This window comes from Xiphophorus couchianus, chromosome 4, assembly GCF_001444195.1.
Source record: "Xiphophorus couchianus chromosome 4, X_couchianus-1.0, whole genome shotgun sequence".
Classification (NCBI taxonomy): domain Eukaryota; kingdom Metazoa; phylum Chordata; class Actinopteri; order Cyprinodontiformes; family Poeciliidae; genus Xiphophorus; species Xiphophorus couchianus.
The window spans coordinates 30344411-30370676 of record NC_040231.1 but is presented as its reverse complement, the minus strand read 5'-3'; the positions used below and the strand labels follow the sequence as shown (position 1 = coordinate 30370676).

The 26266-nt window shown below is 44.2% G+C and overlaps 1 protein-coding gene across 2 annotated transcripts in view; it reads right to left on the bottom strand.

Moving 5' to 3' along the window:
* cdh8 (cadherin 8) overlaps positions 1–25755 on the bottom strand; it is a 151645-nt gene extending 125890 nt beyond the window's left edge. The window contains exons 1-2 of one of the 2 annotated variants that reach the window (XM_028015319.1): positions 25317–25755; positions 23043–23613 (exon numbers count right to left, since the gene is read on the bottom strand). In XM_028015319.1, coding sequence (XP_027871120.1) covers positions 23043–23306 — 264 coding nt within the window. In that variant the 5' untranslated portion in view covers positions 23307–23613; positions 25317–25755. The remainder of the gene's footprint in view (positions 1–23042; positions 23614–25316) is intronic. The other variant, XM_028015317.1, reaches the window with a different exon arrangement.
* Positions 25756–26266: the final 511 nt, after the last annotated feature.

The window sequence follows — 26266 nt, the reverse complement described above, 5'->3', positions numbered from 1 at the left end:
CATTCAGGATTAGTGTCACAACAGTAACTGAATACACAATTCATCCCATATGCACACACACACATACACACCCTTAAGCTGTGTCCCCAAGTGCTTTCCACTATAGCAGCAGTAATAATTATTAGGACAGTTGCAACCTATGCCAGGAAATTATCATAAGCAGCGTATTGCTCTTTTTTTTATCCTTCTTCTTCCTCATATCCCGACGATTGGATGCAACCCCCAAGACAACACACAACAAACAGAATATTCAAAAGAGGACGGAACTACAGTATGGGAAGGCAGAAAAACGTCTCGCTCTGAGAATTCAAGACTCGCCAGTGGCAAAGCTGCGCACGCTTACAAATCCAAATTTGCCACCAATTTGCTCTCGCTGGGATTTCTGGAGGGGGACGGCGGCTTGTTTGTGTCCTCCCGTACCCTCTCCCCCGCATCCCTCTCACGCCCCTGTCAGAGACTTGGAAGGGCTCAGGAATTGCGGCTTATGGGAAGAACATGGAGAGTTACGATACAGAAGCAAAAGCACCTTCACCAGGACGGCAGAGCAACATCCGTACTCATCAACGCTCGTGCGTTAATATTCATTTTTAAAACCACTGTAATGGCCGTGGTAGCCCCCCCCCCATCACTTCACCACCACCACCAACATCGTCCTCCAGAAAACCACAGTTTTCAATTTCTGAGGTGAGAAAAGGACAGGGGGGTAAAAAGCCTCTTCCAGCGTAACATCTTTTCTACTTTATTACCAGTCCTGTGGGAGAATAGTGGGGCAGCGCTGCAGCCGAGCTATCTGTTTATATTTTCTTTACAAGACTATATTGGAATTATAATTGTGTTCTATGGCGCCTTCTTTTGGTGCCTTGCTCTGCTTAAAGGTCCTGTGGACCTGGGGAGATGAAGAAAAATGGACCCCTTTTGAGGAATTCGATTACTGAGGGAAGAAAATGCAGCTGCACACCGGCCTCCTCTGTTTCTTTTTTTTCTTCTCTCTCTCTTTTTTCCTCCCCTTCTTCTCTCTTTTTTCCTCCAGGTGCCAATCTGTAGGGATGCTGGATATTAGAGCTGGAACGGCGCTGACGCAAACGGGCCGGAAAATAATTCCTTTGTGCAACAAAAGTGGGGAGAAAAGAGAACGTATGGGAGGAGGTTCATTCTGAATTAAATGGCTTAAGAAGCCTCCAACATGTTTCCTGCCGCTGACCCTGGACTCTGCCGCAGCGATATTAATTGCTTTATTGACTCGTGTGATGGCTGTTTGAGTTTTTTTTGTTGTTTTTTTGTTCCTACCAGAAGTAATGACGCTGCAGTGCTTTTTATGGAGAAGTGATGCCACGGGGATGCTATTCCCAAGTAGGAAACAAGTTGCAAAAACAAATAATAAACACAAATCTATGAAATCTTAAATTATTTCTCCGCACTTTTGAATGCAGCCTTTGATTCATAATTCAACAGAGAGGATCACGTTGGAGTAGCTGAGTCTTTTGCATACAAGCAGCTACAGGCGGTCCTGGTTCTGTTTGACATCACTTATTCCAAAGAATATTTTCGAAACTCTTTTATTTTGTTCTTGAAAAATGAAATACAGAAAAAAAACAAAAAGAAAAGAAGAAAGTTTTATCGCTCGTCGTCGCAACACAATGTAAGAGCCAGGTTACACGCACGCGGCCTAAATATTCCATCACTACATGGATAATTACTGATATTCTTGCAGCTCAACTACATTGCGTAGTGCACTCGAGTGAGACGCTGAATTTGTATCCTTAATAATGTTTGGAATTAATTAAAATGCAAAGCCACGAGCGCAGGGCGCAACCACAGGTGGCGGCGGAGAGAGCGCGGCGAGAACAGCCGCGACGGCTGCCTGCCTCAATCACTCACAACTTCTAATTTTATTGTTACTCATATTAGATTTTTTTTTTTGTCTTTTATTATTATTATTATTATTCTTATTATTTTCTTTTTCAACTGCCATTACAATGAGATGGGTTTGTCATTTGTACACGACAATTTCCTGTGTGATGTTATTCTGTCAATAAGTAATTACTTGCTTGGTAAATTGCTGTGCAAAATGTTCATCGGAGGGGAGAAGATCCATATCAATTGTTCATTTGCATAATGCAAATGAATCCTGCGAGAGGGGAAAAAAACAACGCTGCTGCCGTCACTGACGGTTTGGATGCCAGAGATGCTGCTGGAGAAGCTGAAGTGACTTTAGTGAAGAGCAGCACAGAGGTCTACGCTGATGTGTCTCACTGGTTTTGGAAGTAAAGTCGCTGTCACTGCACTGTACTTGTAACGACGCGTCTCAGTGTTAGAGATTGAAGTATTGACATTTGGTGAAGTGTGTGTATTGGAATGAAGGGTACGAGGTTTGGTGTTCAGGGTGGATCTGTGGGTAGAGCAGCTGAGCGTTCCTGTGAAAATACTGTTACTAGTGCCAAAAACACCTTTAAAGACCAAATCACCAGGGCCATGTTCACACATCAGGTCTTGGTGCTCTACAGTACAAACGGCGTACGATCCCAATGAGATCCCACGTCTGGCTTCTTCTGGTGCCGAATCATGATGCAAACTGCAGATGCTTTGAAAAAGAAAATCAGATTTAGTACCACATACAGAAGTGGCACAAATCAGATTTTTTTTAGGGAGTGAAAAGATCAGATATACAATATTAAAAAAATTCGGATTTGGGTTTAATTGCCTGCTGTGTGAACCTAGCCAACAATGGGGTGAATGTTTGAAGATCTGAGTCCCCTCCCCCCAAGTGAGTGAATAGTTATTAGCTAAATGAATCAGAAATGAGGTCGGACTTTCTTCAGCTGGATGCACTCAAACCTTTCAATCGGTGGACGGTTTCAAAACTTCATCCGTGCCAGACGGTAAGTCATGCTAAGGTGGTGTTTGCCTAAGGCACATCTTCCTTCGACACTAAAACATGATGGAGATGTAAGGAGGTCTAATCTCCTGCCCCTCCTGCCCCCCCATCCCTCTCCCCCTCCATATACAATTTAGACTCCCAAAGAAAAACAGTATTTGACAACTGGAGCTAGGGTTTGTGAGTACTTATCCATTTGCTGACACATTAGCAGGGGATGAGCTTCCCGCCACTCCATTAGGCTTCCCGTTTATAGAGTAACACCATTTTAGCCTCCTGTTTACTTAATATGCAGGATCCGGCCCGTCTATTTGTTCCTAATCAACTGATAAGACGAAAGGCCTTTTCTGCGGCCCCCGGAGGATGTAAACCAAACTCCTAATGGTCATTAGTAGCAATTATGTCCCGTAACTGGCACGCCCCGGCCTGCTTTTGCTGCGTTTGCTGCTTAGACGCGTGTTGATCCAACGTGGACACGAGGGACCAGACCTCAGATTCAGAATATGCTTCCACACGCAGAAGCTAACAGCATCTCCCGTTTACAAGTGGATAAGTTCACTTTCCCATCTGACTCCCTGCTGTGATTGGGATACGTTCCAATCGGCGTACATGCACTCCATGCATTGACTGAGCGCTCGCAGTTTCTATCTGAAAGCCCAGTGACACCAGGCTGCTGCACAACTTGAGAAGAACCCTTCTATTCTCTGCCGCTTTTTGAAAGCATCTATTACACACCACTCCGACTGTAATGTAATTGCCGTGTTGTTCAAGACATCTTGAGGACACCCCATGAAGAAACAGTGTGAGTCCATCCCAGCATGCTGGGACACCTCGCAATTAGCCAGCTCCTTTTTATGCCGGAGCATCCAGGACTTGCCATTTTTATGCAGAACCACCAAGTTCAAACGGCCCTAATCCTCAGATCTGAACTGGAGGAGAATGTATTGATGAACACAAAGCCTCGCACTAACAGACCCTTTCAACATGCAAAATTATGAATACCTTTCAGCACATATGAATCCTCTGTTGACATGAAAAAAAAATCTGGATTTCTTATGTCTTTGCAGAGTAAATACGAAAAGCAATTTTCAAAATTTTCAATTTTCGACTTGGTCATTTGTTAAAAAACACCTTTTAAAACATGATTAAATGGTAATAAGCAATATCTTTTAGTAAGCAGAGTTTAGTTTCAGCCAGATGAGACAAAAAAATAACTTCAGGATCTGTCTGACGATATGACCTGAACAAGTTCACCAAGGGGTGAGAAGTAGCCTGGTAAAAACCAGAGCCCTGTTATTGGCTTTTCTTCACACACAGTCTGGACCCTTGGCTATTGAGAAACGATTGCCTGCTAGAGAAACCTGGACTGTGTCAAAGTTTAGAAAGATTGGATCTGATTTTACCCAGTTGCTAACGTTTGGCCCTGATGTATGTAATGTACCTAGAGGTATGTGTTCATCGTATTGTTTATCATTTATTGTGCTAAATTTCTTAGAAGAAATTTGATTTATTGTTGTCACAATGAATTTGAATGAATGATGTTTAAAACTGTCCATATTGTTGGGATTCTTAGTTTTACTTATTTCTACTATTTAAAAAAGTATAGTATAAGTATTTACTTATTTAAAAAAAGAGTGTCAGTACATACTGTATATACAGTATATAAAAAAGTTCAAAATATAATTAAATGTTGTTACTGTGTGCAGCCTGGTGATACAAATCACACCACTTTTATGACTAGTGTACTGCAGAAGTGAATTCACACTGGGAATGTTTTTCATGAGCAACGATTGTTTGTGTGGGGCCATGATTGCTGTGACATACAGTCATAGCTGCACAGTTACCCACAATTAAGGAATAAATAGTTCTTATCTTTATCGTAATCACATTAGAACTGGAAAATATTGTGACAAAACTGTAAATCCATATTGTCCACCCCTAAATTTGCCAGCTCAATCGCTACGCTATGAAGCTTACTGGAAAAACATGAACTGATTGGCCTGGGAGAAATTCTATCGGAGAAATTTCAGACTGAAGTGAGCTGAGAATCGAATTGCGTCAGAACACAACAGCCAGCCTAGGTGAGACTCAACGTCAAGCCATTTCTACGGTTCTGGAAAGCTACACTGAGCGCAAGTAGCTACTTATGGAGAAATCTAGTGGTGAACCTTCCCAGAAGTCACCAGCCCATCAAAATTAGTACAACAGGACAGCAATAACTCATCCAGAGATCACAAAAAACGGACACATGTAATTGCAAAAAAAAGGCAACAACAGAAGCTTGGTCTGATGAGGAACTCCAAAATTAACCCATCAATCAAAGGTTCTGGTTTTAAAGATATTGATGGCCTTAACTGGCAAGTAAAATCAAAACATCATCACGCTAAAAGTTACATTATCAGATGTGTGTGAACAGAAACACAAGTACTGATCATGTGCTTTTGTATTCAGCTGCGTAAACAGGGCTACACAAAAGCCTCTCTTTCTCTCTCTCACACACACATACACACACACACACACACATACACACACACCCACAAGCCCCGGTGGTGACGGGGAGGGCCATTGTCAGAAAACTAATAAAGAGGCAGTGTTGCCGCGGTGCAGTAATTACACATCCTAGGATATCAGCACAGTATTTATAAAAACACCGGGCATCACCAAAGAAGAAAAGGTCATGGAGACAGACACAGCATTAGCATTTTGAATGTATACACACCGAGGATGAGCTGCAGGCGCGTCAGCGAGCGTGCACGGTTTCACTAACATTACAAAAAAAAACAAAAGAGATAATGTCATGTTTTCTTATCTGGCCACTCAAAGAAAGACATAGACCGTGTGGGTTTGTGTTTGCGTGCACATCTGTGTTTATGCGACCGTGCACCTGGGGAAACGGAGATAAACGTGGGCACGTCTTGGCAAAGTGGTGATTGGAGCTGACGCCGGCGTCTGTAAACACGGAGGGCCAATTGGGACGGAGGGAGACGCGGACCTGTGTGACCGATTCCATCCAGATGGACCTACAATGGGTTGGCCCGAGTCGCCCAAACCGCCTCAACAGCAAATCGTTCAAAGATCCACTGAGCCGCCGCAACCTTGCTTCCTCACCACAGCTGCTCCCTCTCTTCGCCACGCTTGGTTGGGTTTTTTTGTGACGCAGATAAAGCACAGAAAGTAACATAAAAGGGCACTGTGCCATTTGGCTGAGTTCCTTCTCTTAGAAGTGAGGAGGCTCATCTCTCAAGACTTACAGAGAGTGGAGGGTGGGGGAGTGGGGGTCCCTCTAAGACACCACTCCTTGTGTGTATTTGAGGTGCTAAAGTGTCTTTACATTTCTTGGGTTTCCTGCTTTGGTTCTTGAAAAATATTCTTTCCCAAAGGATAATATGGTTGACAAATTTGTGTTTGTGAATTTTTAATTCAGTTCAGTGTTCACACACACCAACAAGGCACCAAGTGAGATGTATGACTGCGCCCCTAAAGCCACAAACATATAGAAGCTGTTTTATCACAGGGATACAGGCGTCGCCACAGGCAATGTGCATGCATGGTTGGAGAGCAGAGTGTGGCGGCACCGGGACTGCTGGCGTAACACGCCGCTGAAATATTACAGATATTAACGAACAAAAGATTCATGGTGCCGCGGTTTAGACTTTCGTTTCAGCTTCCACCCACTTACATAGGTTGTGTATAGTGGGATTTCCCAATTGTCTGTAAGTGTGAGTTCGCTGTGCATGTCTATGTGTGTTGGGATGTGTGTTCAACTGTGAGAAATCTGCAGCCTGTGAAGGTGCAAATCTCCTGGCTTGTAAACTCCGGGTGGACTCCAGAAGTTCGGTAACCCTCTGTAGAATACTTACACATTAAGCTTTTACTTTTCAAAGAAATAAAGTCGCAGACCCTGACCGTGTTCTCCGGGGTGATCATATCGTTGGCTTAGATTGACAGTATTATGTAATTTGATTGTTGCAAATTGTGTGGGTGAGGTGTAATGTATTCTAGCTGTAAATTTCAGTGACCACACAGCCTGTAAACCAGCTGGTGGGCTGAAATTCTGAGTAGTTCTCGTTCCCACCTGCTGCTTGACATTTGAGCACTTTAATTGTTTCTCTCTGAAAAGACTCAGTCAACGGGTGCACCCCGAGCCCTGAGGTTACTGGACTAAAACGCTTCTATTGACAAACCTGCCTTCCTTTTGTGTGGCACACACATGAAATATTAAGAGGGCCGCCATTGTTTAAGGCATTTTTTTTATTTTATTGCTAGCAAGGTAGGCTTCCACTTTCAGGAAATTCGGCTTAGTTCAACCTTTGTGCTTTCACTTTAATAAATGCCTTTCAAACCAAAGTGTGAATTAAACCTTGGGATTGTTGTAGAATGACAGTAATGACCACCGAGGCCTGATCAACCGCTTTACACAGAAGACAAGGAGGTCATTAAAGCTTCCGCTGCACATTTTTAATTCAGTTTCCATCATTTAAAGCCTCTTTCCTTTCAGTACATCTGAAAAATCCACAGTCAATGCCCATCCATCCAGCTTTTTGTGTTTGTACGAGATTGTTTTTTGTTGGGATGGCATGTTAAGGAGGGAATCTCGGATATCTTTCTTCCTAAAAATGTCCCCAATCAGAGTGAACATACAGTTCTTCCAGAAGTTTTTGAGTCGCTGAGGAGTAATCCTTACCAGATGCCTGAAATTTCTCAACTGAGTGTTTTTGAAGTGGAGGCGTGGGAGCTGAACTTCGAGTTCTCATCAGGTGACTCAATGGTCAGATTGAAGTCGAACTGTTGACACGTGGTTTTGGGACGTTCAACTTCATACACACAAGACACACCAAACGTAGCCTTGGAAATCCCTCCTGCTGACAGTGTACGCTGTCATGGTGTTTTGGCGTATGTGTGCTTTACAAAAGTAAAGAGAGCGATCACAGAAGAGAGGACCAAGTTCACAAGTTCATAGGAAAAGGAAATAATGACAGACGAGCTGCGCCCTTCAGCTGCAGAGGGCTGAGTCCAGCAAGCCTATGGAAACGGCCTCTTTGTTATGGACCATTTCTTATTGATGCATGTTAGGGTCTGGACTAAATCGAGAGCTTTGAGAGGAACATTTCACAACTCTATCACATCCCAAAGGACGTGTAGCTCCGTACTATGTCAACAGTGAGTGGAAGTCTCTGTCAGTTGAATAACTTTTCACTTTTAGAGAAATTCAAGTCATAAAGACAGCATTCCTACCTCTAGATTTCAGGTGTTTTACTTTTTAAATGCCTGTGGTGAGGAGTGAGCAGTGCCTTTAGCTGTTCTGCTACATGCTGCGGATGCTCTTGGATCTCACAAGAGGCATCAGGCCTCTTCCCACATTTATCCTCAAACCACTACTTTTGTTGTTATTATTTTTGTAGAGCTTTGTGTTTTTAGCAGGTATCCCTGACTCTGGGCTCATGTCTGTATCTTCAGCCCATTCTCCTACCCCCAACCGGTCAAGGCAGATGGTCAGCCTTCCTCCGTCTGGTTCTGCTGAAGATTTCCTTCCATTAAATATCCTCAGAAACACATGCTACCGACTATATGGTTTATAATTACTAATCAAAGAGACATTATCATCCATTGATTTTCTGAGCTAGATAACTTTTTTTTCCATTTACAAATTGCCATATTTCTACAAAATAAAAAACAGTGTACCAAAGAAAGTATATACAAACACTGGAGAGAGTATTGTCGAGATTTATATTGGCAGCAATATTCATGGTGAATGCAGATCATCTTGTACGTTTTCACATTCTTGCTTTAACTCATGTATACGGCAAAAGTGTGACACTGTGGCAACATCTATATAACTATTTTATCACGCTGTCAACATCTCATGCCACCCAATAAATTGTAAACAAACCAACCGCCTCTGTGCACAAGGCTTGTACCAAAGCAGAACAATTCACCAATTAGTAGGTCGCCATGGACACCTGGTCTGGAGGCAGGTTGAGCTCCCACGTTTCAGTCAGCTGCAGCAATGGGAGCTGAGGCTCTGCTTCTACAAACTGTGGTACAGCAGTGTCATCACGGTTTATCTTCCCTAAGTGACTCAATCGTTCGGCCCGGGGTTCTGCCGAGAATCATATCAGTGTTTATATTCCTTAATAAAAGCACTCCAGCAGGTTTGACGCCCGTGTCCTAAAGTCATAAGTGGTCTTAGTAAAGCCGCGTCCAACCTCAGTCAACCGTGCTCTTTCATCAAAACCACGTGCGAGGATGTTCCACTAATTGGATGCTCTATTATTCACGATAGCTGAAGTTTTCCTTGAAATGCTATGTTCCAACAATAGGGGAGCGTTGGTTGTAAGCAAAGATTTGTTAATATTTCATCAGATGGACCCATCCGTTCATGTCCACTCGCCGTGCACAACAAGAAGCGCTTGCGGCGAGGGATGAAAGCAATTAGGCGGACTTCGCCGACAGAAGGCCTCTGGCCCCTAAAAGCTTTTCACATGTTCCTGGCATCCTCCATTCACTGCCCTCCGCGGCTCGTTTTCACAGCGGAGAGGGCCGACGTCCCCGTCCCTCGGTGTCGCATGTGGCGCTGGCAGAGGACGCGCACACGACAGGCCTCTTTGAGCACAATGTCAGCATCCAGTGCGCTCGGCCCTGATTCCCATAAAGCATTCATGATTCATCTGGATTTTATATTATAACGTTTTGAATTTTTCATGCTGCTCCCCCTTCCCCCAACCACCACCAGCACCCCATCCTACTTTCCACCACCACCCCTTTTTTTCTGATCTCGCTAGGATAAAAAGGAAGACTTCATCAAACATCGGAGGAGGGAAAAAAAAGAATTCCAATGTGTCATTTTCACTCTCATACACACACACACACACACACACACACACACACACACACACACACACGCACACACTCACAGGGAAGAATGTGTTTTCATCACCACCACCTGCTTTTGTATATTTAAGGGTGTGTTTTTCTTTAAGACAGCTGATTCATAAGGAATGAGCTGGATGTATCAGAGAACTCTCAGGGTGTTTTCACATCTGATAGACCCGGTTTGACTGGGGACCAAAATCGCAACATTTGTTTCATTTTCAGATGCTGTAATTCACTTTCCCTCTGCGATGTGCCACATAGTCAAAACTAATTGAAAAACCTGTTCCACCTGTGGTGGCGCTGCACCAAGACCTACTGAAGGAAACGACATGAAAACCTCTGAAGAAGACACTTCTTCACAAAGTTTAAATAGAAATTGAGTGGCGTCAGATTTTAGCGGTTGCTAGATTTCTCTTTTGTCTTTGGCAAAACACCACGAGCCATTTCTCCTGTTAGCGCTAGACTCCTGCTTTTGTTTTGGTTGCGTTTACCCAGAATGCCCTGAACTATAGTTTGCTTCCTGGTGTTGGAGCGGTCTCTGGTCCCCTTGCCATTCACTTGAACTGAGACCCAGGTTTGACCCAGACCAGAGTTTCCTTTTTCGGTCCACATTAGAGTTCAATATTGCACATTCACATCTCACAAAACGAACCAGACTTCCTAAGCAAATAAAATAAAGTTTGATTAAATCGGACTAAGCAGAATGGTAGACTCGATTTAATTGGGGACCAAAATGGCAACATTTGCTGGGGTTCACTTTACCACTGTATCATACAATCAAAGCCTTTGAAAAATCTGTGAAAACCTCTGTGGAAGACACTGAGCGCAATTTCCCTCTTCACAAAATGTAAACAAAAAGGGAGTGATGTCTGATTGAAGGATTTTTCTTGTCTTTGGCCATTTCTCCCACCAGCACTAGACTGGTGGCCGTTTGGTCCTCTTCCTGTTTTTGGAGCGCTCTTCGTTCATGTCTTCGATGGCATCTACATATACATTCGAACTGCATCAGAGGTCACTTCAACCGAACCGAGGCCGAGGTTTGTAGGGGAACCAGAGTTCCCTTTTTTGGTCATCAGAGTTTGATTATGAATCCACACGTCACCAAACTAACCGGAGTTTCTCAACAAACAAACTAGAGTTCAATTAAAGTGAACTAAACAGTGTTGGTGTGAATGCACCATTAGACACACAAACACATGGAAATGCTGCTATTAGAGGGACACAGGTGTCCTCTCCAGCCTCCAGGATAAAGTATGGGGAAGGTGGCGGTTCGTGTTCTGGCCTTTTGCACCCCATCTCCTCTCTATCCCCTATTATTCCAGCTATCTTTTTGTTCTTTCTGCAGAAAGGATCATTAAACTGAAATGATTCATTTGCGGGAAAGGTCAAAGCCACAGTCTGTTGGCACCCAGATACCAGAGTCGGGGACGGTTGCACAGAGTGAGAAGAGCTTGCAGAGAACAGGGCCATTGATTCTCCATTTTTTTTTTTTTTTGTGATTGAGGTGAGCAACCCTGAGCATTCTGCTCAGGAGTGATGACAATCATCTTTAATGACTGTTACAGGTGAAGACACAGATCTCCAAGTAAATGTCACATCCTTTTGTTTACTGATGTTGCTTTTACTGTGTGAGGCGTTCATGGAGAGCGAAGAGGAGGAGCTCAGGGAGCAACTGATGAGAGGAAAAGAAAAGAGGACTGCTGTCTTTTAAGGGCCCGAAATAGGCTGTCCACCTCCCACCCCTTTTCACACCACACCATCCGTTTCCAGAACTGCCTCCTCATTGTCTCTCCTCCTCCAGCCCACGTGCGCTCCGAGCAAACCGCTGGAGCCCAATGCACATCCACACACACAATAGCAACATCCGTTCTTAAAGAGATTACTCCGGCAGTCCCGGCTTGGCTAATGGGACGCGTTTCGGAACAGAGGCGCTGGGATAAGCCGCCCGCAGCATTTCGCGTACACTCGGATCCGTCAATAGGAGAGGAGCTTCCCAGGGAGTGGAACCAAGCACGGAGCCCACGAGAGCACACGGATCCTGCAGGGATCCGGAGCCGCTTCTGCAGCCACGTCAGAGGCAGGGGCCAATTAGCAGGTTTCAGATAATCATAAGCTTTTTGATTTGAATAATCAGATTTGGGTAATCAGAACCTCATTTACAGTGGCTAATTCTCAACCACTGAATCGATGAGAAGATGAGGTCCGTATTCAGATGCAATCAGAATACGGACCAGAATCATTCTGCTCTTATTTTCTTTATTCAGACTTTCTTTTTCTGGCAATCCTATGATTTGACTCCAACATCAACGATAAGTACGGGCCTGTATGAGACTGACCTTGAGTTTAGGGGTGGGTGATATGGACTTAAAGTTTTATCACAATATTTTGATGTACTATGTGATAACAATAAAAGTTATGAGAAGAACTGTTTATTACATCTTTTTAGGTAACTATACGACTGGGTGTCACAGCAATTATAGCCCCACAAACACAAATAATGCTCTTGAAAAACATTTCCATGTGTAATTCACATTTGTATTAAACAAGTCTTCTCATACTAACTGTATTGTCAAAAATGTTGGTGTTTATTGATGCTGTCATTGAACAAACAGTGGAGAAAACAGGAAAACTAACAATCCTGACAATAAGGACAAGCTTAGGAGTTTTTAAACATTATTACCTGGAATTTATTGTGGCAATAATAAATCTAAATTCTTATAAGAAATTTATCACGGTAGATGGTACGATAAATATCCATGCCTACTTAAATTAAAAGACAAAAAAAAATGACAATTATGTAATGAATTTTAATTTTATATAAAGCAGAAATGCATATTTAATTCCTACAATTGTTAAAATTCTCGAATAATCTTTTGACATTGAGCTTGAGCTTACTAGCAGTCCTAAGTGATTTTAAGCTTTGTACATATTTTTGTTAAAAAACAAATGTGTTATTTTGCCTTCCTGCTTATAAGTAATACCCAGAGCATAATAAACTAATCTAGGCTGCTTATCTGCCTGAAAGCCTTCAGTCATTTAATTCACGCTTATAGATTACTAGTTGTCCCAAACTATCCAAAGTTGAGCTGTGCTAGCCATGCATAGCCTCTGCTGCAGTTTTGTTTATTTATTTTTTATCTGTACCACCCCAATATCTTTACTGGCGTGGTCTGGTCACCTCTATGAAATTTAATTTCACAAAACAATCTGTGGATACTGAACCAAAAACAGACGGGGCTCCACTCGTTCCTGGTGCTCGTGGATTTCAAAAAGTCCTGCTGATGCATATTTCCATTTAGCTAAAAATCCTTACTAAATGCCTACATTTATATCAAATCTAAAGGACATTCAATAAATAATCTCTCTCTCTCATCATATATATAATCTGTTGGCAAAAGAAAAATATCACTTGTCAAAGTAAACGGTAAATAAATCTAGTCAATAAGGCAATAAAACCTTGTCATACCTTGACTTCAGTAGCCCGGCATACGTTATTTAACAATTATTAAATTATCAACACAGGGCAAAATGCAGACAGGTTTAAGTCTGTCACCGCTGCAAATTCATCTCATAATTATATAAATTATACATCATATAAATTTAGCAGCATCCTGCTTTAGGAGACCAACTCAGACAAGACAACCTGGCAGTCAGGTCTTTGAGGTGAACCACTTTAATTCCTATAAATTAGTTAGAGCAAAGTTCAAGGCAGAGAGCCAGATGATTTAGCCCAATAAGCGCTCCACCTCCACACAGCCAGCGCAGGCCAAGCCCTGGTGAGCGGCGCAGAGCGAGGCGGGCGGGATGGAGATGAGAGGCGAGGGGAGGGGAGATAGTTAAGCGAGGGCAGGGAAGGAGATTTAGACTTAATGAGAGGTTGGCAATTCTCTCCAGTTTTTACATTTTATTTTAGCCCCGAAACAGCCGGACTCCGCTGACCGACAAACGCTGACAGGGGAGCGTGCTAATCACAGCGACGCAGTCCTGGGTGCAGCCGTAAAGGGGAGGAGGTTTGGGGAGGGGGTGGAGGGGCATTTGCTAGGAATTAGCAGTGATGTAGAAGCTCGGGGAGAGCAGCCTCGCGTCAGGCCCCCTTCACCGTACAACACGGATTTAATCATGCCAAGCCACAGATGTGACTGATAGCGGCAAGCTTGTTATTTTGCCCAGGGACTCTGAAGCCGTGTGAATTGATGTGCTTTCCTGTTAAATTATTATTGCAGCTGATGCATGTACACAGGAGAGCGCGGACGGAGCGTGCCTTCACATGATACGCCGAGCGGAAACCCCACTTCAACTCCCCTATGAAAACGAACAAGGGGAGGGGAAAAAACTGCAGCATGCAACAGAAAAGGCTGGAGTGAATTTTACAGCGAGTTGCGAAAGTATTCACGGTCCTTGAACTTTTCCGCACTTGGTCACGTCAAAACAAAAGCGCAGGGTGTTCTGTTGGGTAGTGGAAGGAAGATGGTACATAGTTTTCTTTTTTTTATTTATTTGCTTTTTCAGATGCAAATCTTTAACTTGTGGCACAAATTTTTGTAAAATGCTGAGAATCAGCAAAATGTTGCCACAGTAACTCTGGGGGAGTTACAGAGATACAAACTTTAGGTGGGATGTTCTGTACACAGGACAAACATTAACCATATAGGTCATAGTTCTGTGTGAAAACGTTTTGCTGAAAGAGCATCAAAGGAAGTTCTGGTTGCAGTTTGCAACGTCAGCTGATATCCAATGTTTGAGCCCAACGTGCAAAATTGTTTGGCAAAAAAAAGAAAAAAAAGAGCGTGAACACACCATCCGTATTTTGATATCTGGCGGTGGCAGCATCATGCTGTGGAGACAGGTAAGCTGGTCAGATTTGATATGAGACAAATGGAGTAAAATACATGGCAATCCTGGAAGAGCGCCTGCTAGAGGCCGTAACACCGGGGTGCCCCAACGTTCTGTCATGTGGGCAAAAATCGTCACTCAAAAGTAAATGAAATAATGAAAAACAGCTAAAATCAGGAAGTCTGCTCAGTCATAAACCAAATATAAAATACTCTAAATAAATAACCTGCCTGTTTGCTGTGGAATTAAAGGGGAAATAAAAAGATAGGCTTTGAAAAGGTGAATATTTTCTGGCATATAACATTTTTTAAAAAACATTTTAATTGATGCTAGGATTTTTGTTAATTTAAAAGAAAAAGAAAAAAGAAAAACTCTCCATTCGCATTAATCACCTGAGCAGGGGCACCAGATTTGTAGTGTTCTTGAACTGCAGTGAGGACCTCAGATGCCACTCAGCAGGCCTCTGCTGCTCTCACATTACAGAGACTCACCTCCAAGGAGGTCAACAAAACTAAAACTAAACTAAAACTGAACGGCCAGAGCTACAACTGAATGCTTTAGATGAAAGAATTCAAAGGGTTGGCATGACGCAGTCAAAGTCCAAACCTACATCCAATTACGAATCAGCGATGAAACTTAAAAACTGAGGCGCAAAGAGACTCTCAGTTTGTTCTGACTAAGCTTGAGCTGTTTAGCAAACAGGAACGGATGCAGTCTGTCCACCCACACAGGAAAACTTGCAGCTCGTGTATAATTAGCACTGTATCAATAAATTAACTCAGATTTTCTTCATTTTGGGCGATCGGCTGATATTTAATCGATCTTATCCGTCTCTGTAAAAGTTTCAAATCAGCCACCGTCTCCTTTTGCAGTGGTGTGACACTGACACACCCACTGGGTCACATCGGCACTGCAAAGTTAAAAATAATCACCCAGCCGTAGCTAACTCAATGACTTTGTATCTATATTTAGTGACGTTTTATGGAAAATTATCGTCATTGGCCAAAATTAGAATCAAGATTTTTAAAGATTAGAGTTCGGCCAGAAAGCTACGAGTTCACCCCGACGCATAATGAGTTCATTCCAAATTTCTCCCATTTCTATTTGTGAAAAATATAGAAAACCACGTAGTTCTTTCTTCTACTTCACAATTAATCACTGCTTTGTGTTGGCCAATCACATAAAACCCTGATGAAACACATTGACTTGTATGGCTATGACGTGACAAAACGTGAGGGGTGAATAACTCCCATCATGCACCGCATTCTAAGAGTGACAGATATGCCAAAAGGTTAAAAAAAAAAAAAAAAAAACGTGAGCCGCTTCAGCAGCGCCGCTAAATCACCGGAGACTGGCTGGTTAGAATAAAAACACTTCACAATAACATTTAGGATGCGGGTGATATCAGTGTATGGAGGGGGAACGTAATAATGCCTGTGAGGATAAGGTCACCTGTAAATTCAGAGCGCCAGAGATTTCAACTTGCTCAAATGCGCACATAATGCGGTTTGGAGAGAAATCTCTCATAAATATGACCACGCTGACACCTCGGCAAATGTTTGCAAAGATACGCTATAAAGCCTGGCAGGCGCATTGTATTTACTGCTACACACACACACACACACACACACACACACACACACACACAGCCCTTCTTGTCTAAATACACTCCATCCAGGCTTGTGTCTGCTCATCTCATTCGAGTCTGTCTGGACTTGGACGCACACAGACATACCGGGCTTGTCGTTGATGGGAAGCCCGACGACGACACAAAGGCACGGACGACCTGTCAGGCTCTTCAAGGGCAGCGCTAATGCGATCCCACGGCTCCATCAGAGCCGTCCCCGCGCCCGGTGTTCTATTACGGACCGGGAGGGAGAGAGATTGGAAAGGAACGGGAGGCTGGAGGGGGGGGAGACTGTGACCACGGTCCATTGATGTAATGGCCCCGCTGGCGTTGGTGATATACTATCCAGGTAGGGCCTTCTGGGAAAGAGGCGAGCCCACCGAGCCAGTCGACAGGGGAAGGCAGAGAGAAGCAGCAGACTGAAAGCTGTTAGCATGTGTTTCTTTTTTTCTTTTTTTTTTAAATTACACATGAGGTAAGGACGCCGATCTGAGACTAGCAGCTCAATACGGATCTGTGTGGCACAGCTCGAAGGGAGATTATAGAGCTGCTTTATTTCTTTATTTATTTCTTTATTATTTTCCAGGAGCTGATGTGGGTGTGAGAAAGCAAATGGAACCAAGTCCAACAAAAACACTGATGGGCTTTTCCCTTTCCAGGATTTAATAACAGCTTTCCGATTCCACCCGCCCTCCGCAGCTTTTTGGAACCCGCGTCTAATTTCGGGCTGCGTTTCAGAACGTATTATATCCGAGCCAACGCTTGTAATTTACGTGTCATAATGGCTATCAATCACCGGCAATATTTCGGCTAATATTCTCATTAACTCCCACTCCTCATCCATCAATCAAAGGCAGAGCCAGACAGGAGGCTCAGCTGCGAGGGGAGCTGGATGTAGATAAAGGTGGGAGGGGGATCGGCGGCCGGGCTCTGATCTGCCAAGCATCAACTGGGGACTTTGTTTCCAGGCTCCGTTCAGGACCCTGGTCTCGCCTTTAAAGTTCCCATCTCTGCTGAACGCTCGGAGAAATTTCAACAATGTCACCGTACCACACCCAATCAGCCCCGGGGGCGAGCTTACTCTGGCTCAAGAGTCGCCCTCTCCATAATCACCAAGTCTGAGCTGGAGAGAGGAGGAGGAGAGAGATGGAGTTGGGATTTACAGAGCATCACACATGTAGTCCCGGCAGTCCGAAGTGCATCAAGTCGGAATGTGATTGGTATCTGTTATGACATTAAAAAACCAACACAACCTGATTGAATTACTTTAGCTTTAAAGAGAAAAGCAACAATTGTTCCTTCTGCTGCTAAAATCATACAAATCATTGATTATTACTGTGGACTGTTGACACTGACATTAGCATCGGTACGTCTGCTGCTGCAGCAGTCTTTTCCACCGTCCAATCAGATCGATTTTTAAAAGCCAATAATGTACCAGAAAAAGCGGCTCTGTCGTCCATCTCTCCTATTTGCAGATGTGCGTTAGCATTACAGGCGTACCAGAAACACAATACAAAGGTTCCGGTTCTGGACTTTTGTATGCAAAAGCGAAAACTGCAATTAATTGCGTTGACATTTTTTTAAATCCCAGCCCTGGTTCTGTATGGACAAATTTTTCAGTATTTTACCTGTTGATCATCACTTAAGGAAAAACTGACCTGTTCTGCTTTGTGGCTGGTGCATCTGCTGGGGGTCAACCAATGTGACATTAGCTAACAGTCGTGGAGTAATGAAGATATTATGCCACAGTTTTGAACCAGCACTAAAGTTCGCGGTCCTTAGACCTCTAAGCAATGACTGTCAGAAAACAGACAAGTTGATTGGCAACGAGTTGACCAGTTGGGCTGCATTATGTTTTAACAAGCCAGAGAAAACACCAGACATTAAAATGACTTTCAGCAGCACGGATGACACCAAGCGAAGTTTTAGTTTTTAACCCTCGGTTTACGTCAATACCGCTAACCAGGCCAAGTAGAGAGCATCAAACAGCAACGTCTGAAATGGGTTTTATACACTATCCTGGACAAAGCCGGCGCATTAACAGTCCAAAGCCAGGTGGTAAACACAAAACGACAAGCAATTAAAACCTCGACTCATATGAGCTGTGAAAATTTTACTTTATGAGATACAGAATCCCATAAATACATAAACACGCGCAAGGAGCAGCTGCTTTTACAACACACTGAACCAATTAAATCTCCCCGAGATCTTTTTATTGGTTTCACCTGAATGCACCACGTAAATTGAAAAATCTAAACTGAAACATTTCAAAGAAGTCAGTCCCAGCCTCTTGAGTTCGTTTTTTGTTTTTTTATTTTTTTTTGAAGGGAGCGCAGTCTACAAAATATCACCTTTAATTCCAGCAACAACAAAAAAAAGCACCCAGCAGACTTCCAGAACCGCTCCAGCCTGATGCTATCCCCCCCTCCGTCTGGTTGAGAATGCTCTCCTGCAGCTTGTTAAAAACGATGAATCCCATGTTCTTTTCCTCAGAACACATATGAGGAAAGACAAAGCCATTTCCCCCCCCTCTTACAGACGTATCCATTTTCTTTGCTGAATCAGTAATCAAAGCCTTTTTCCTCTTTTTTTTGGTCTGCATCACTGTCACTCCCTGCAATCTCACACTTCAGTCTGAACTGATGAATATTGATGGTTGATTACCGATTCTCTTTGTGGAAACACACACACACACACACGCCCCCACGCACGCACACACATATACACAATGCTGCAGCGGATGAAAGCGTTGGACAATGGGATGAAGGATCAGTCAGATTAGTGCATCTACACTCCATTTCAGCCCTGGAATCCATCATTAGCAAACCAAACAGGATCCGTGTTAAATGATCTGAAGTAAAGGAGTTTAGAGAAGTCATGTCTAGGAAAAAAAAATGTAAAAAATCTCAGTGCAGACTACCATCAATCTGCCAGACACTACAAAGGGCGAACACATCCGGATATCTCTTTGGTGCAAACGCAGCAATTTGCACGCTGTTTGTCTTTTGTTCCAACACAGTGTTTTGCCTTTAATGGCCTGGTGTAATCGAGTTGCGTCGTTGTATGTTTTAATAATTGAAGCAGCTTTTGACTGGAGAGGCTGAACGGCTGGGCCGGCTCGGATCAGACGCAGAGTCTGGACCCGGGGGTTTCTTGGGGATAAAATCGTTTCCTGTTTTTTTTTTGGACAACAATCGCAATCTGAGCAGTTCGAGAGATTCTTATTGGGAGTCGTCTGATACCGATTCAGAGCCAGCAGGTAGATATAATGCTGCTGCAAACTTTAAAAAGCATCAGTCTGAGGACTTAAGAGTCTAAAACTTAATTCATATTCACTCTTTCCAGTTTGGGTATGCAAAGTTCTGCACATAGGATATTAAACAATTTCAGATTTAATCATTTTTCAAAGTAGTTTGTGTTTGATGTGTTAAAAATTAGGGTTAAACATCAAGGTTACAATTAGGTTTAGGTATTAAGAGCACCATAGCAAATCATTTGTGTAGCACAGACTGAGTGCTGGGGCCTCAGTATGACACCAGCTGTTTGATACTTTCTTCATATTTTAAAGTTTAAGGGAAGCAGAATTGGGACAAAATTGGACGGATGTGTTTCAAAACCAGAAATAAGTTTAATAACCTTAAATTGATCCACATATACAGTCATATTCAATAAAGTTGTCAAATTAAAAGCACTTTTTAAAACTTGACAACCTTTAAACAAATATTAAACATACTTTTCATTAAGTCTACATTTTTTATCTCATAAAAATGTTTCTTTTTATTGCTCTGACATAATATTCCAATTTTTAAATGTCATCTATTCATTAACTGTCAGCAGAAAATCATCACAATTAGCATAAATTAGCGGTAGAAAACATCCATTTGTGTGCAACTAATCTATGTAATGTGTTTCACGGGTGATAAAGTTCCTAAAATAAACCGACTTTTCAACAATATTCTAATTTATTCAATGGTTCTGTAGTGCGAGTGTTTGGAAGTTAGTGTGGATCGGCGTTTGGAGAGGAAGCAACAAGAGTTTAACCGGCAGGTATCAATATCCAGTCGTCTCCGAGTTCCGGCCTACCAGCTCCTGCTCTGACCGATTCCAGAACTACAACACGTTAACCAGATAAAAATACATCCTGCATGTTCAGAAAAAAGATCAAATGACAGAAATATTCCCATACATGCATCAAAGCGTGACGCTAACCTCTATCCGATTATCCAAATGAAATGCATCAGAGGACAGGCTGTGGGTTGATGTGCTTACACACTGAAAACAGTGGGAGTTTTGACGCCTTCAATGGAGAGAAAGAAATCAGATTTTTCAGTATTTGCTATACAGATCACCATTAATGCATTAAAGCAGACTGTATGCTGTATGACCTTTTATCAGTTTTTTTTTTTTTTTTTTTACTGAGACGACGTCGAAGCAGCAAAAATTCTGGCTCTCCAAATCCTTGAGCCTGTACAGCTGCGGCTCTCTGTCTGCTCCAGTCGCATGCATATTTCCTTCTTGCTTCTCGAAGACTGAGTCTGTCTGCTTTCCCACATTTGCCTATTTCTGTTCTTAATGATGGGATATTTCTGAAGCACCTTTGGCTCATGATGAGTAATCCTTAAAATCCGCTCCAACTCTGTGTTCATTTTAAGCTACAGCCCGGCAACAAGCTTTCACAGCTGTCTCCCCGGCTTCACTTTAACAGGTACTGTATGTCTGCCTCGACCGACGCCAGCGGGACTGATGGGGGCTGACGAGCACGTCGCTCACTGAATCACAATGTCAGGAAACGGTGCGCTGAAGAAGAAAAGAGAAAGGGGGGAAAAAAAAAGAGGGCTTGGGGGCAGCGGTGGTGGTGCTGCCATGAGAGAGGGGTACTGTCATGGCTCATAGTTGTCCGTCTCTGTCTTCCATACCTCACCCCCTTCAAACCCCCCTATCTACAGCTCTCCTGTCTTTATGCTAATGCTCTGTGGTAAGAGAAAACACAGCAGATGGAACCCTGGTTTAAAAAAAAAAAGAAAATCAATGGGATGATCTCTTCCTCACAAACACCATCTCTTTCTCTGGTTCACTTCGTCGGCGTAGGTGAGAGGAGTCGGGTCACGGGCGCGGATTAGGGAGAAGGAGTCGAATTAAGGCTCGGAGTTTTGTGGCTATAAACAAACTCTCTGATGGAAGGAGTCCAACTTTTGCCTCGACTTCCTGGATAATTGTCTGCGGCAGACGCTGCGGAGGAAATCTAGCTAAACACCCAGAGAGCTATACGACCCATTTGAATCCCGCCTCCCACCCATTTGATTCATCTTTTAATTAAGCGTGAGAAACACGGGGAGGGAAAAAAGTCGAAGGAAAAGGAGACAGAGGTACAGAAAAGGGAGAGGGAGATTTATAGTCCTGAACCGATGCGGTGCCATCTTGGTCTAACTTATCTCGGCTCTGCCAGCCACACTCATGAGCACTTAACCTTGCAGTGAACGCAACCCATCATCAGGGCTTTGCAAAAGGGCTAGCTCTCGCTCACACTCCCCCAGCACCCCTCCGTTCTGCACCCGGTCCTCACACTGTCCTTCATCAGGAAGGTACCTGTGACTAACCTGCCCTACAGTCAAGTTTCCGTTGCATTAGCAGAGGCCTTGACAGAGAGCATCCTTCACCATATGGACCGTAGAGTGTTTTTGTACCTGCTATTCCCTGTAGAACATTTTCAACTCAGTTAATCGCAAATTCTTCTCTCTCTCTTTTTCTTTTTTATAGAAAAAAACAGAGAAAAACATGATTATGTAACAGTTTGTCAGGTGATATCCTGAGCTTTCGACGCTCTGGATCCCACAGCTGCGGCGGAGACCTCGCGTTCCAAGCTCACGTGCGGACCCCGTGGCCCCCGCGAGTGTTTGTTTCCTCTTGCATCCTAATGAGCAGCCATTGTCGAATCCTGCGGAGGCTTGCCTAAATGACTCGGCTGAAAAATTAATGCGTCACTTAACAGCGTTTTTGTGTCGCGTTTGCACGATATTCCGAAAACACAGGTGCAAACCCCACGTGGTGGCCAATCTTTAATGGATGAGGCCATATGACAAGGTTTGGAACAGAGGACGATGCTTAGAGTAGTTACTTGGCCAGTGAGTCATAAGCAACATTGGGGATACAAGCTTGCTGTCCAATTTGAGATTCTGGTAAACTGTTTGCAAAAGGCTATTACCAAGCGAGATCAAATATTGCGCCCGGTGGCCTGTGTCCCTGCTCCTGCCAGAGTGGTTGGATGATACTGCCGGGCGGGAGGGAAGGGAGGATGCCAGGCTGACTCTCCCCAGGTGAAAGTCAGCAAAGAGCTGTGAACAAGCTGCTTTGGCGGGGCCGGCCAACAGCCTTCCACCTCGACGCCGGGCCGGGGGGAGCAGGTGGCCCCGAGCTGCAGGACGGAAAATGGAACCTACCCTACGTGCTTCCTGTGCCATGCATAATCTGTAACGCATGCCTTCATGTGGCAAAGCGGGAAGAGGGAAGGTTCTTCCTGCAGAAACTGTGGGAGAAACTAGAAATCTGCTTCAAGGGCATACAAAGGCATAAGCTAAAAAACAGGAAAAAAAGTGAAAATATTGCCTGGATGTAGTTTAGATTGTGTCCGTATAGACCCCTGCCCTCCCCTGTCCTCTCTCGGCCTCAAATCTCCGTCTCCCCCTCCCTCTCCCTTCTTCGACACCCTCAGCCCTCCCACCACCCATAGGGAAGAGAGCGAAACAAGGAGGAAGACGGACCCATTCAGACGGGCCGAATTAATGTTTGCACACGATAAGCAAGCTTAATATAACGCTGACAATCACAAACACTCACCCTGCCAACCAGGATTGGATCCCGTCCAGAGAATTCCTCCAGCACAAACATTTGATTCCAAACCCATCCTCTCTTGGCGCGACTCAGTAATCTTTGTCCTTCGCCAAGACTGCTCGCCGCCGCCGCCGCCGCCGACCCTCCGGTTTGTGCTGTTCTGGATTGGCCCCCAACGGGGGTCGTGGAAACGGAGGGGACGCAAGTAATCCACACCAGCAGCAAGGACATCCACAGATCCACCAGCATCTCCTCGGACCTCTTTGGCATCCTGTCGCTGCCTGATTTTTTTTTTTTGCTTGTTTGACTGTTTGTTTCACTGGACTCTTCTTCTTCTTCTTCTCCTCCTCCTCCTCCCTCCACCTCTTGCCCCTCCTCCCCCCTCCTCTCTCTTCAGATCAACAGCTCCTTCTTAGATAACAAGAAAAGGTTACTTGTGTCCTCTTAGAGCGGCGGAGCTTGCATTCATGGTGCGATAAAGGTCACCGGCGTGGCTTGACGTGCCTCCATAGCAGTTGGCGAGGGGGGGTGAGGCTCTCTGCGTGGCGTCCATTGGCCGTTACTCCAAGGGGGAGACCTGAAAGGGAGCAATAGAGTTTGTTAGTCTCTTCGGACTCGTGGAGGGTCGCGAGGAAGTCAAGGAAACATCTGAAGGAGTTCTGTGTGAAAGTCATAGCTAAAGGGAGGGGAGAGGTGATTTGGGAGGGGGGAGCTGTAAGGAACAGCAGCGGCCCTGACCTGACATCCTCATCTAAATTTTCACCTTATCCTTCCTAGAACAAGAAGCACCGTACTCCTAGGCTCTCCGCCCCCTCCACACCCATAATCAGACTGCTGCGTTAGTAATCTGTCGTTCTGGGGGGATTATCCCGGTCAGATTTTGAGGACTCTCGTGTTTCCGTGTGATTGATGTTGTGACAGGTTGAGCGCATTCACACACTGCAGGCAGATTCCTCAAACACACTCTCCTCCTCGTCCTCTTCCTCCCCTGCTCTCTAAGTTCCAAGGTGAGGCAGGCGAGCGATGTCAACAGGACTGCAGCCCTCTGATATCGAAAGAAACCAGATGAGATTATTGCCACAAAAAAAAAAGGGTGCTGAGAGGAATGTTTACCCACTGAAGCAGATATGGAATATCACACCAGAAGTGTTCTGTCATTATAAGCATGAACACAAAGTTGATGTTTTTGAATATTTTCGAAGCAAATTCTCTAACAATCTGATCAAGCAAAGCTGGTGTTCTTCTCTAAAAGGTTTAACTTTCACCAGCTGGGTGTGATTTCATTAGACAGGAATAAAGACCAAAAAACTAATGCAGATGATTTCACTGAGCCCAGCAGATTGTTTCCAGTTCCCAGGAACTTTTACAGACCCAACAACGTAAGACTACTGCATCTCCAAGGACAATTATTTTGAAGCCCAAAGCAACAGTACTGAAGTGTACATTGTGACCTGGAGGCCAAAAATTACATATTACAAAAGAGATATTAAAAAAAAAATTATCCTAGGACAAGATTTTACAAACAAATATTTAAATACAATCTGCACTGCGTTTCTCTACATCTTGCATCCGCTTCGGTTTGAACCTGAGAATGCATTTCAGCACCACGAGACAGAGGGACAGAGAGACAGAGGGACAGAGAGACAAAGGGACGGAAGGACAGAGAGAAAGAGAGACAGAGGGACAGAGAGAAAGAGGGACAGAAGGACAGAGAGAAAGAGGGACAGAGGGACAGCTCCCAGGCGGGTGACAGCCGCGTCCAGGCGGCTTGGGCACCAACAGAGCGCCGGGCACCAGCCAGAGGAGCTGTCCAAGGTGGGGAAACGCACAAGCTTGATTTATTTATTTCCGTTATTGCTGCCGTTTCTAAATCAAATCCATGAAGTACGAGGCGCCGGGTTGAATCTGTACCATCTAACAGCGCTCTCTCTCTCTCTCTCTGAAGTTTCAGTCCGTCTTTGCGCATCAGCAGAGCGACTGGAGCGCACAAGCGGTCCGATTTGCGGGGGAATCATCCACATGCAGCCGGCATGCATGACAGGCGCAGGAAGGAGTTGAGGGGAGGAAAAAAAAAAATGAAAATAAATAAATGAATAAAATGATAAGCTAAGTTGCAGACCTTTCTGCAGACCTGCTGGGTTTGGGGACGGAATCTCTCAAACGAGCTCGGATAAGAGAAGAGAAGAGAAGTCTTCTTCAGCCTCACCATGTATGAAGGTGTCAGTCGCCTACCTGACGGGGCTTCGCTTTTTAATGCAACGGTGGCTCGCTTGTACTTACTCGTTAGTCTCGGATCCTTTCCCGCTGCTGCATTATTTTAGCGTGTTGCCTTCCAAAAAACGCCAAAAACTCCATTAGGGTTTTCCCTCCGAGGTAAAATAAATAAATAAATAAATAAATGAATAAATAAAAACCAAAATGTGCAAAACAAGCGCCTGGCGGACAACAAAAAATAAAAAAGAGAGAAAAAGAAAAAGAAATAAAGAAAATCCGTCCTGCAGTTTGTCAATGCGGAGCGACACGGTGTTGGTTGCGCGCAGTTAGAGGAGCTCCGACAGGCTGGCTGGCCGACTGGGGAAGTGAGGAGGAGATGGAGGAGAGAGCTGCACGCTGGAGGAGGAGAGGAGGAGAGGAGGAGAGGAGAGGAGCAGAGAGGGGGAGAAACCTCCCTCCGCTGCGCTCATTGGGTTGATGAGGAGTCGGGTCAACAGGCGCGCAAATGAACGAACGCACGGCGCTTCAGCACCGGCCACGGACGCAGAGTAATAATAATAATTATATTAATAATAATAACAATAATAATAATAATAAAAAAAGGATATCGTCTCGCGTTCAAAGCGTCAGATGTAGATATTTTTTTTTAAATGCGTCTTTATTCTCACTGTTACGCTTTTCTTTTCTTTTCTTTTTTTTTTAAACTGTTGGGGGGGGGGGGCGTGAGTTTTCTGACACGCAGAAAGCCGCGCGCGGCTGCTCATTTCCAGACATCTGATCGGGTTCACGCGCGACCAGATGGACACGCGCTGGAGGCTGAGAGGGAAAGAGGAAACTATTCTGTCCTTCCGGGTTTAACATGATGTTTGCGCCTTTTTTTCTGCATTTAAACAGGAAAAAACTCTTCACGTACATTAAATAAAACAGGAAAAAAAGAAAAAGAAAACGAATTATTGGCTAGCAAAAGAGAAGTAGTGCGGGTGCGGGAGGGGGTGAGGCTCTTATTAAGACCGTTA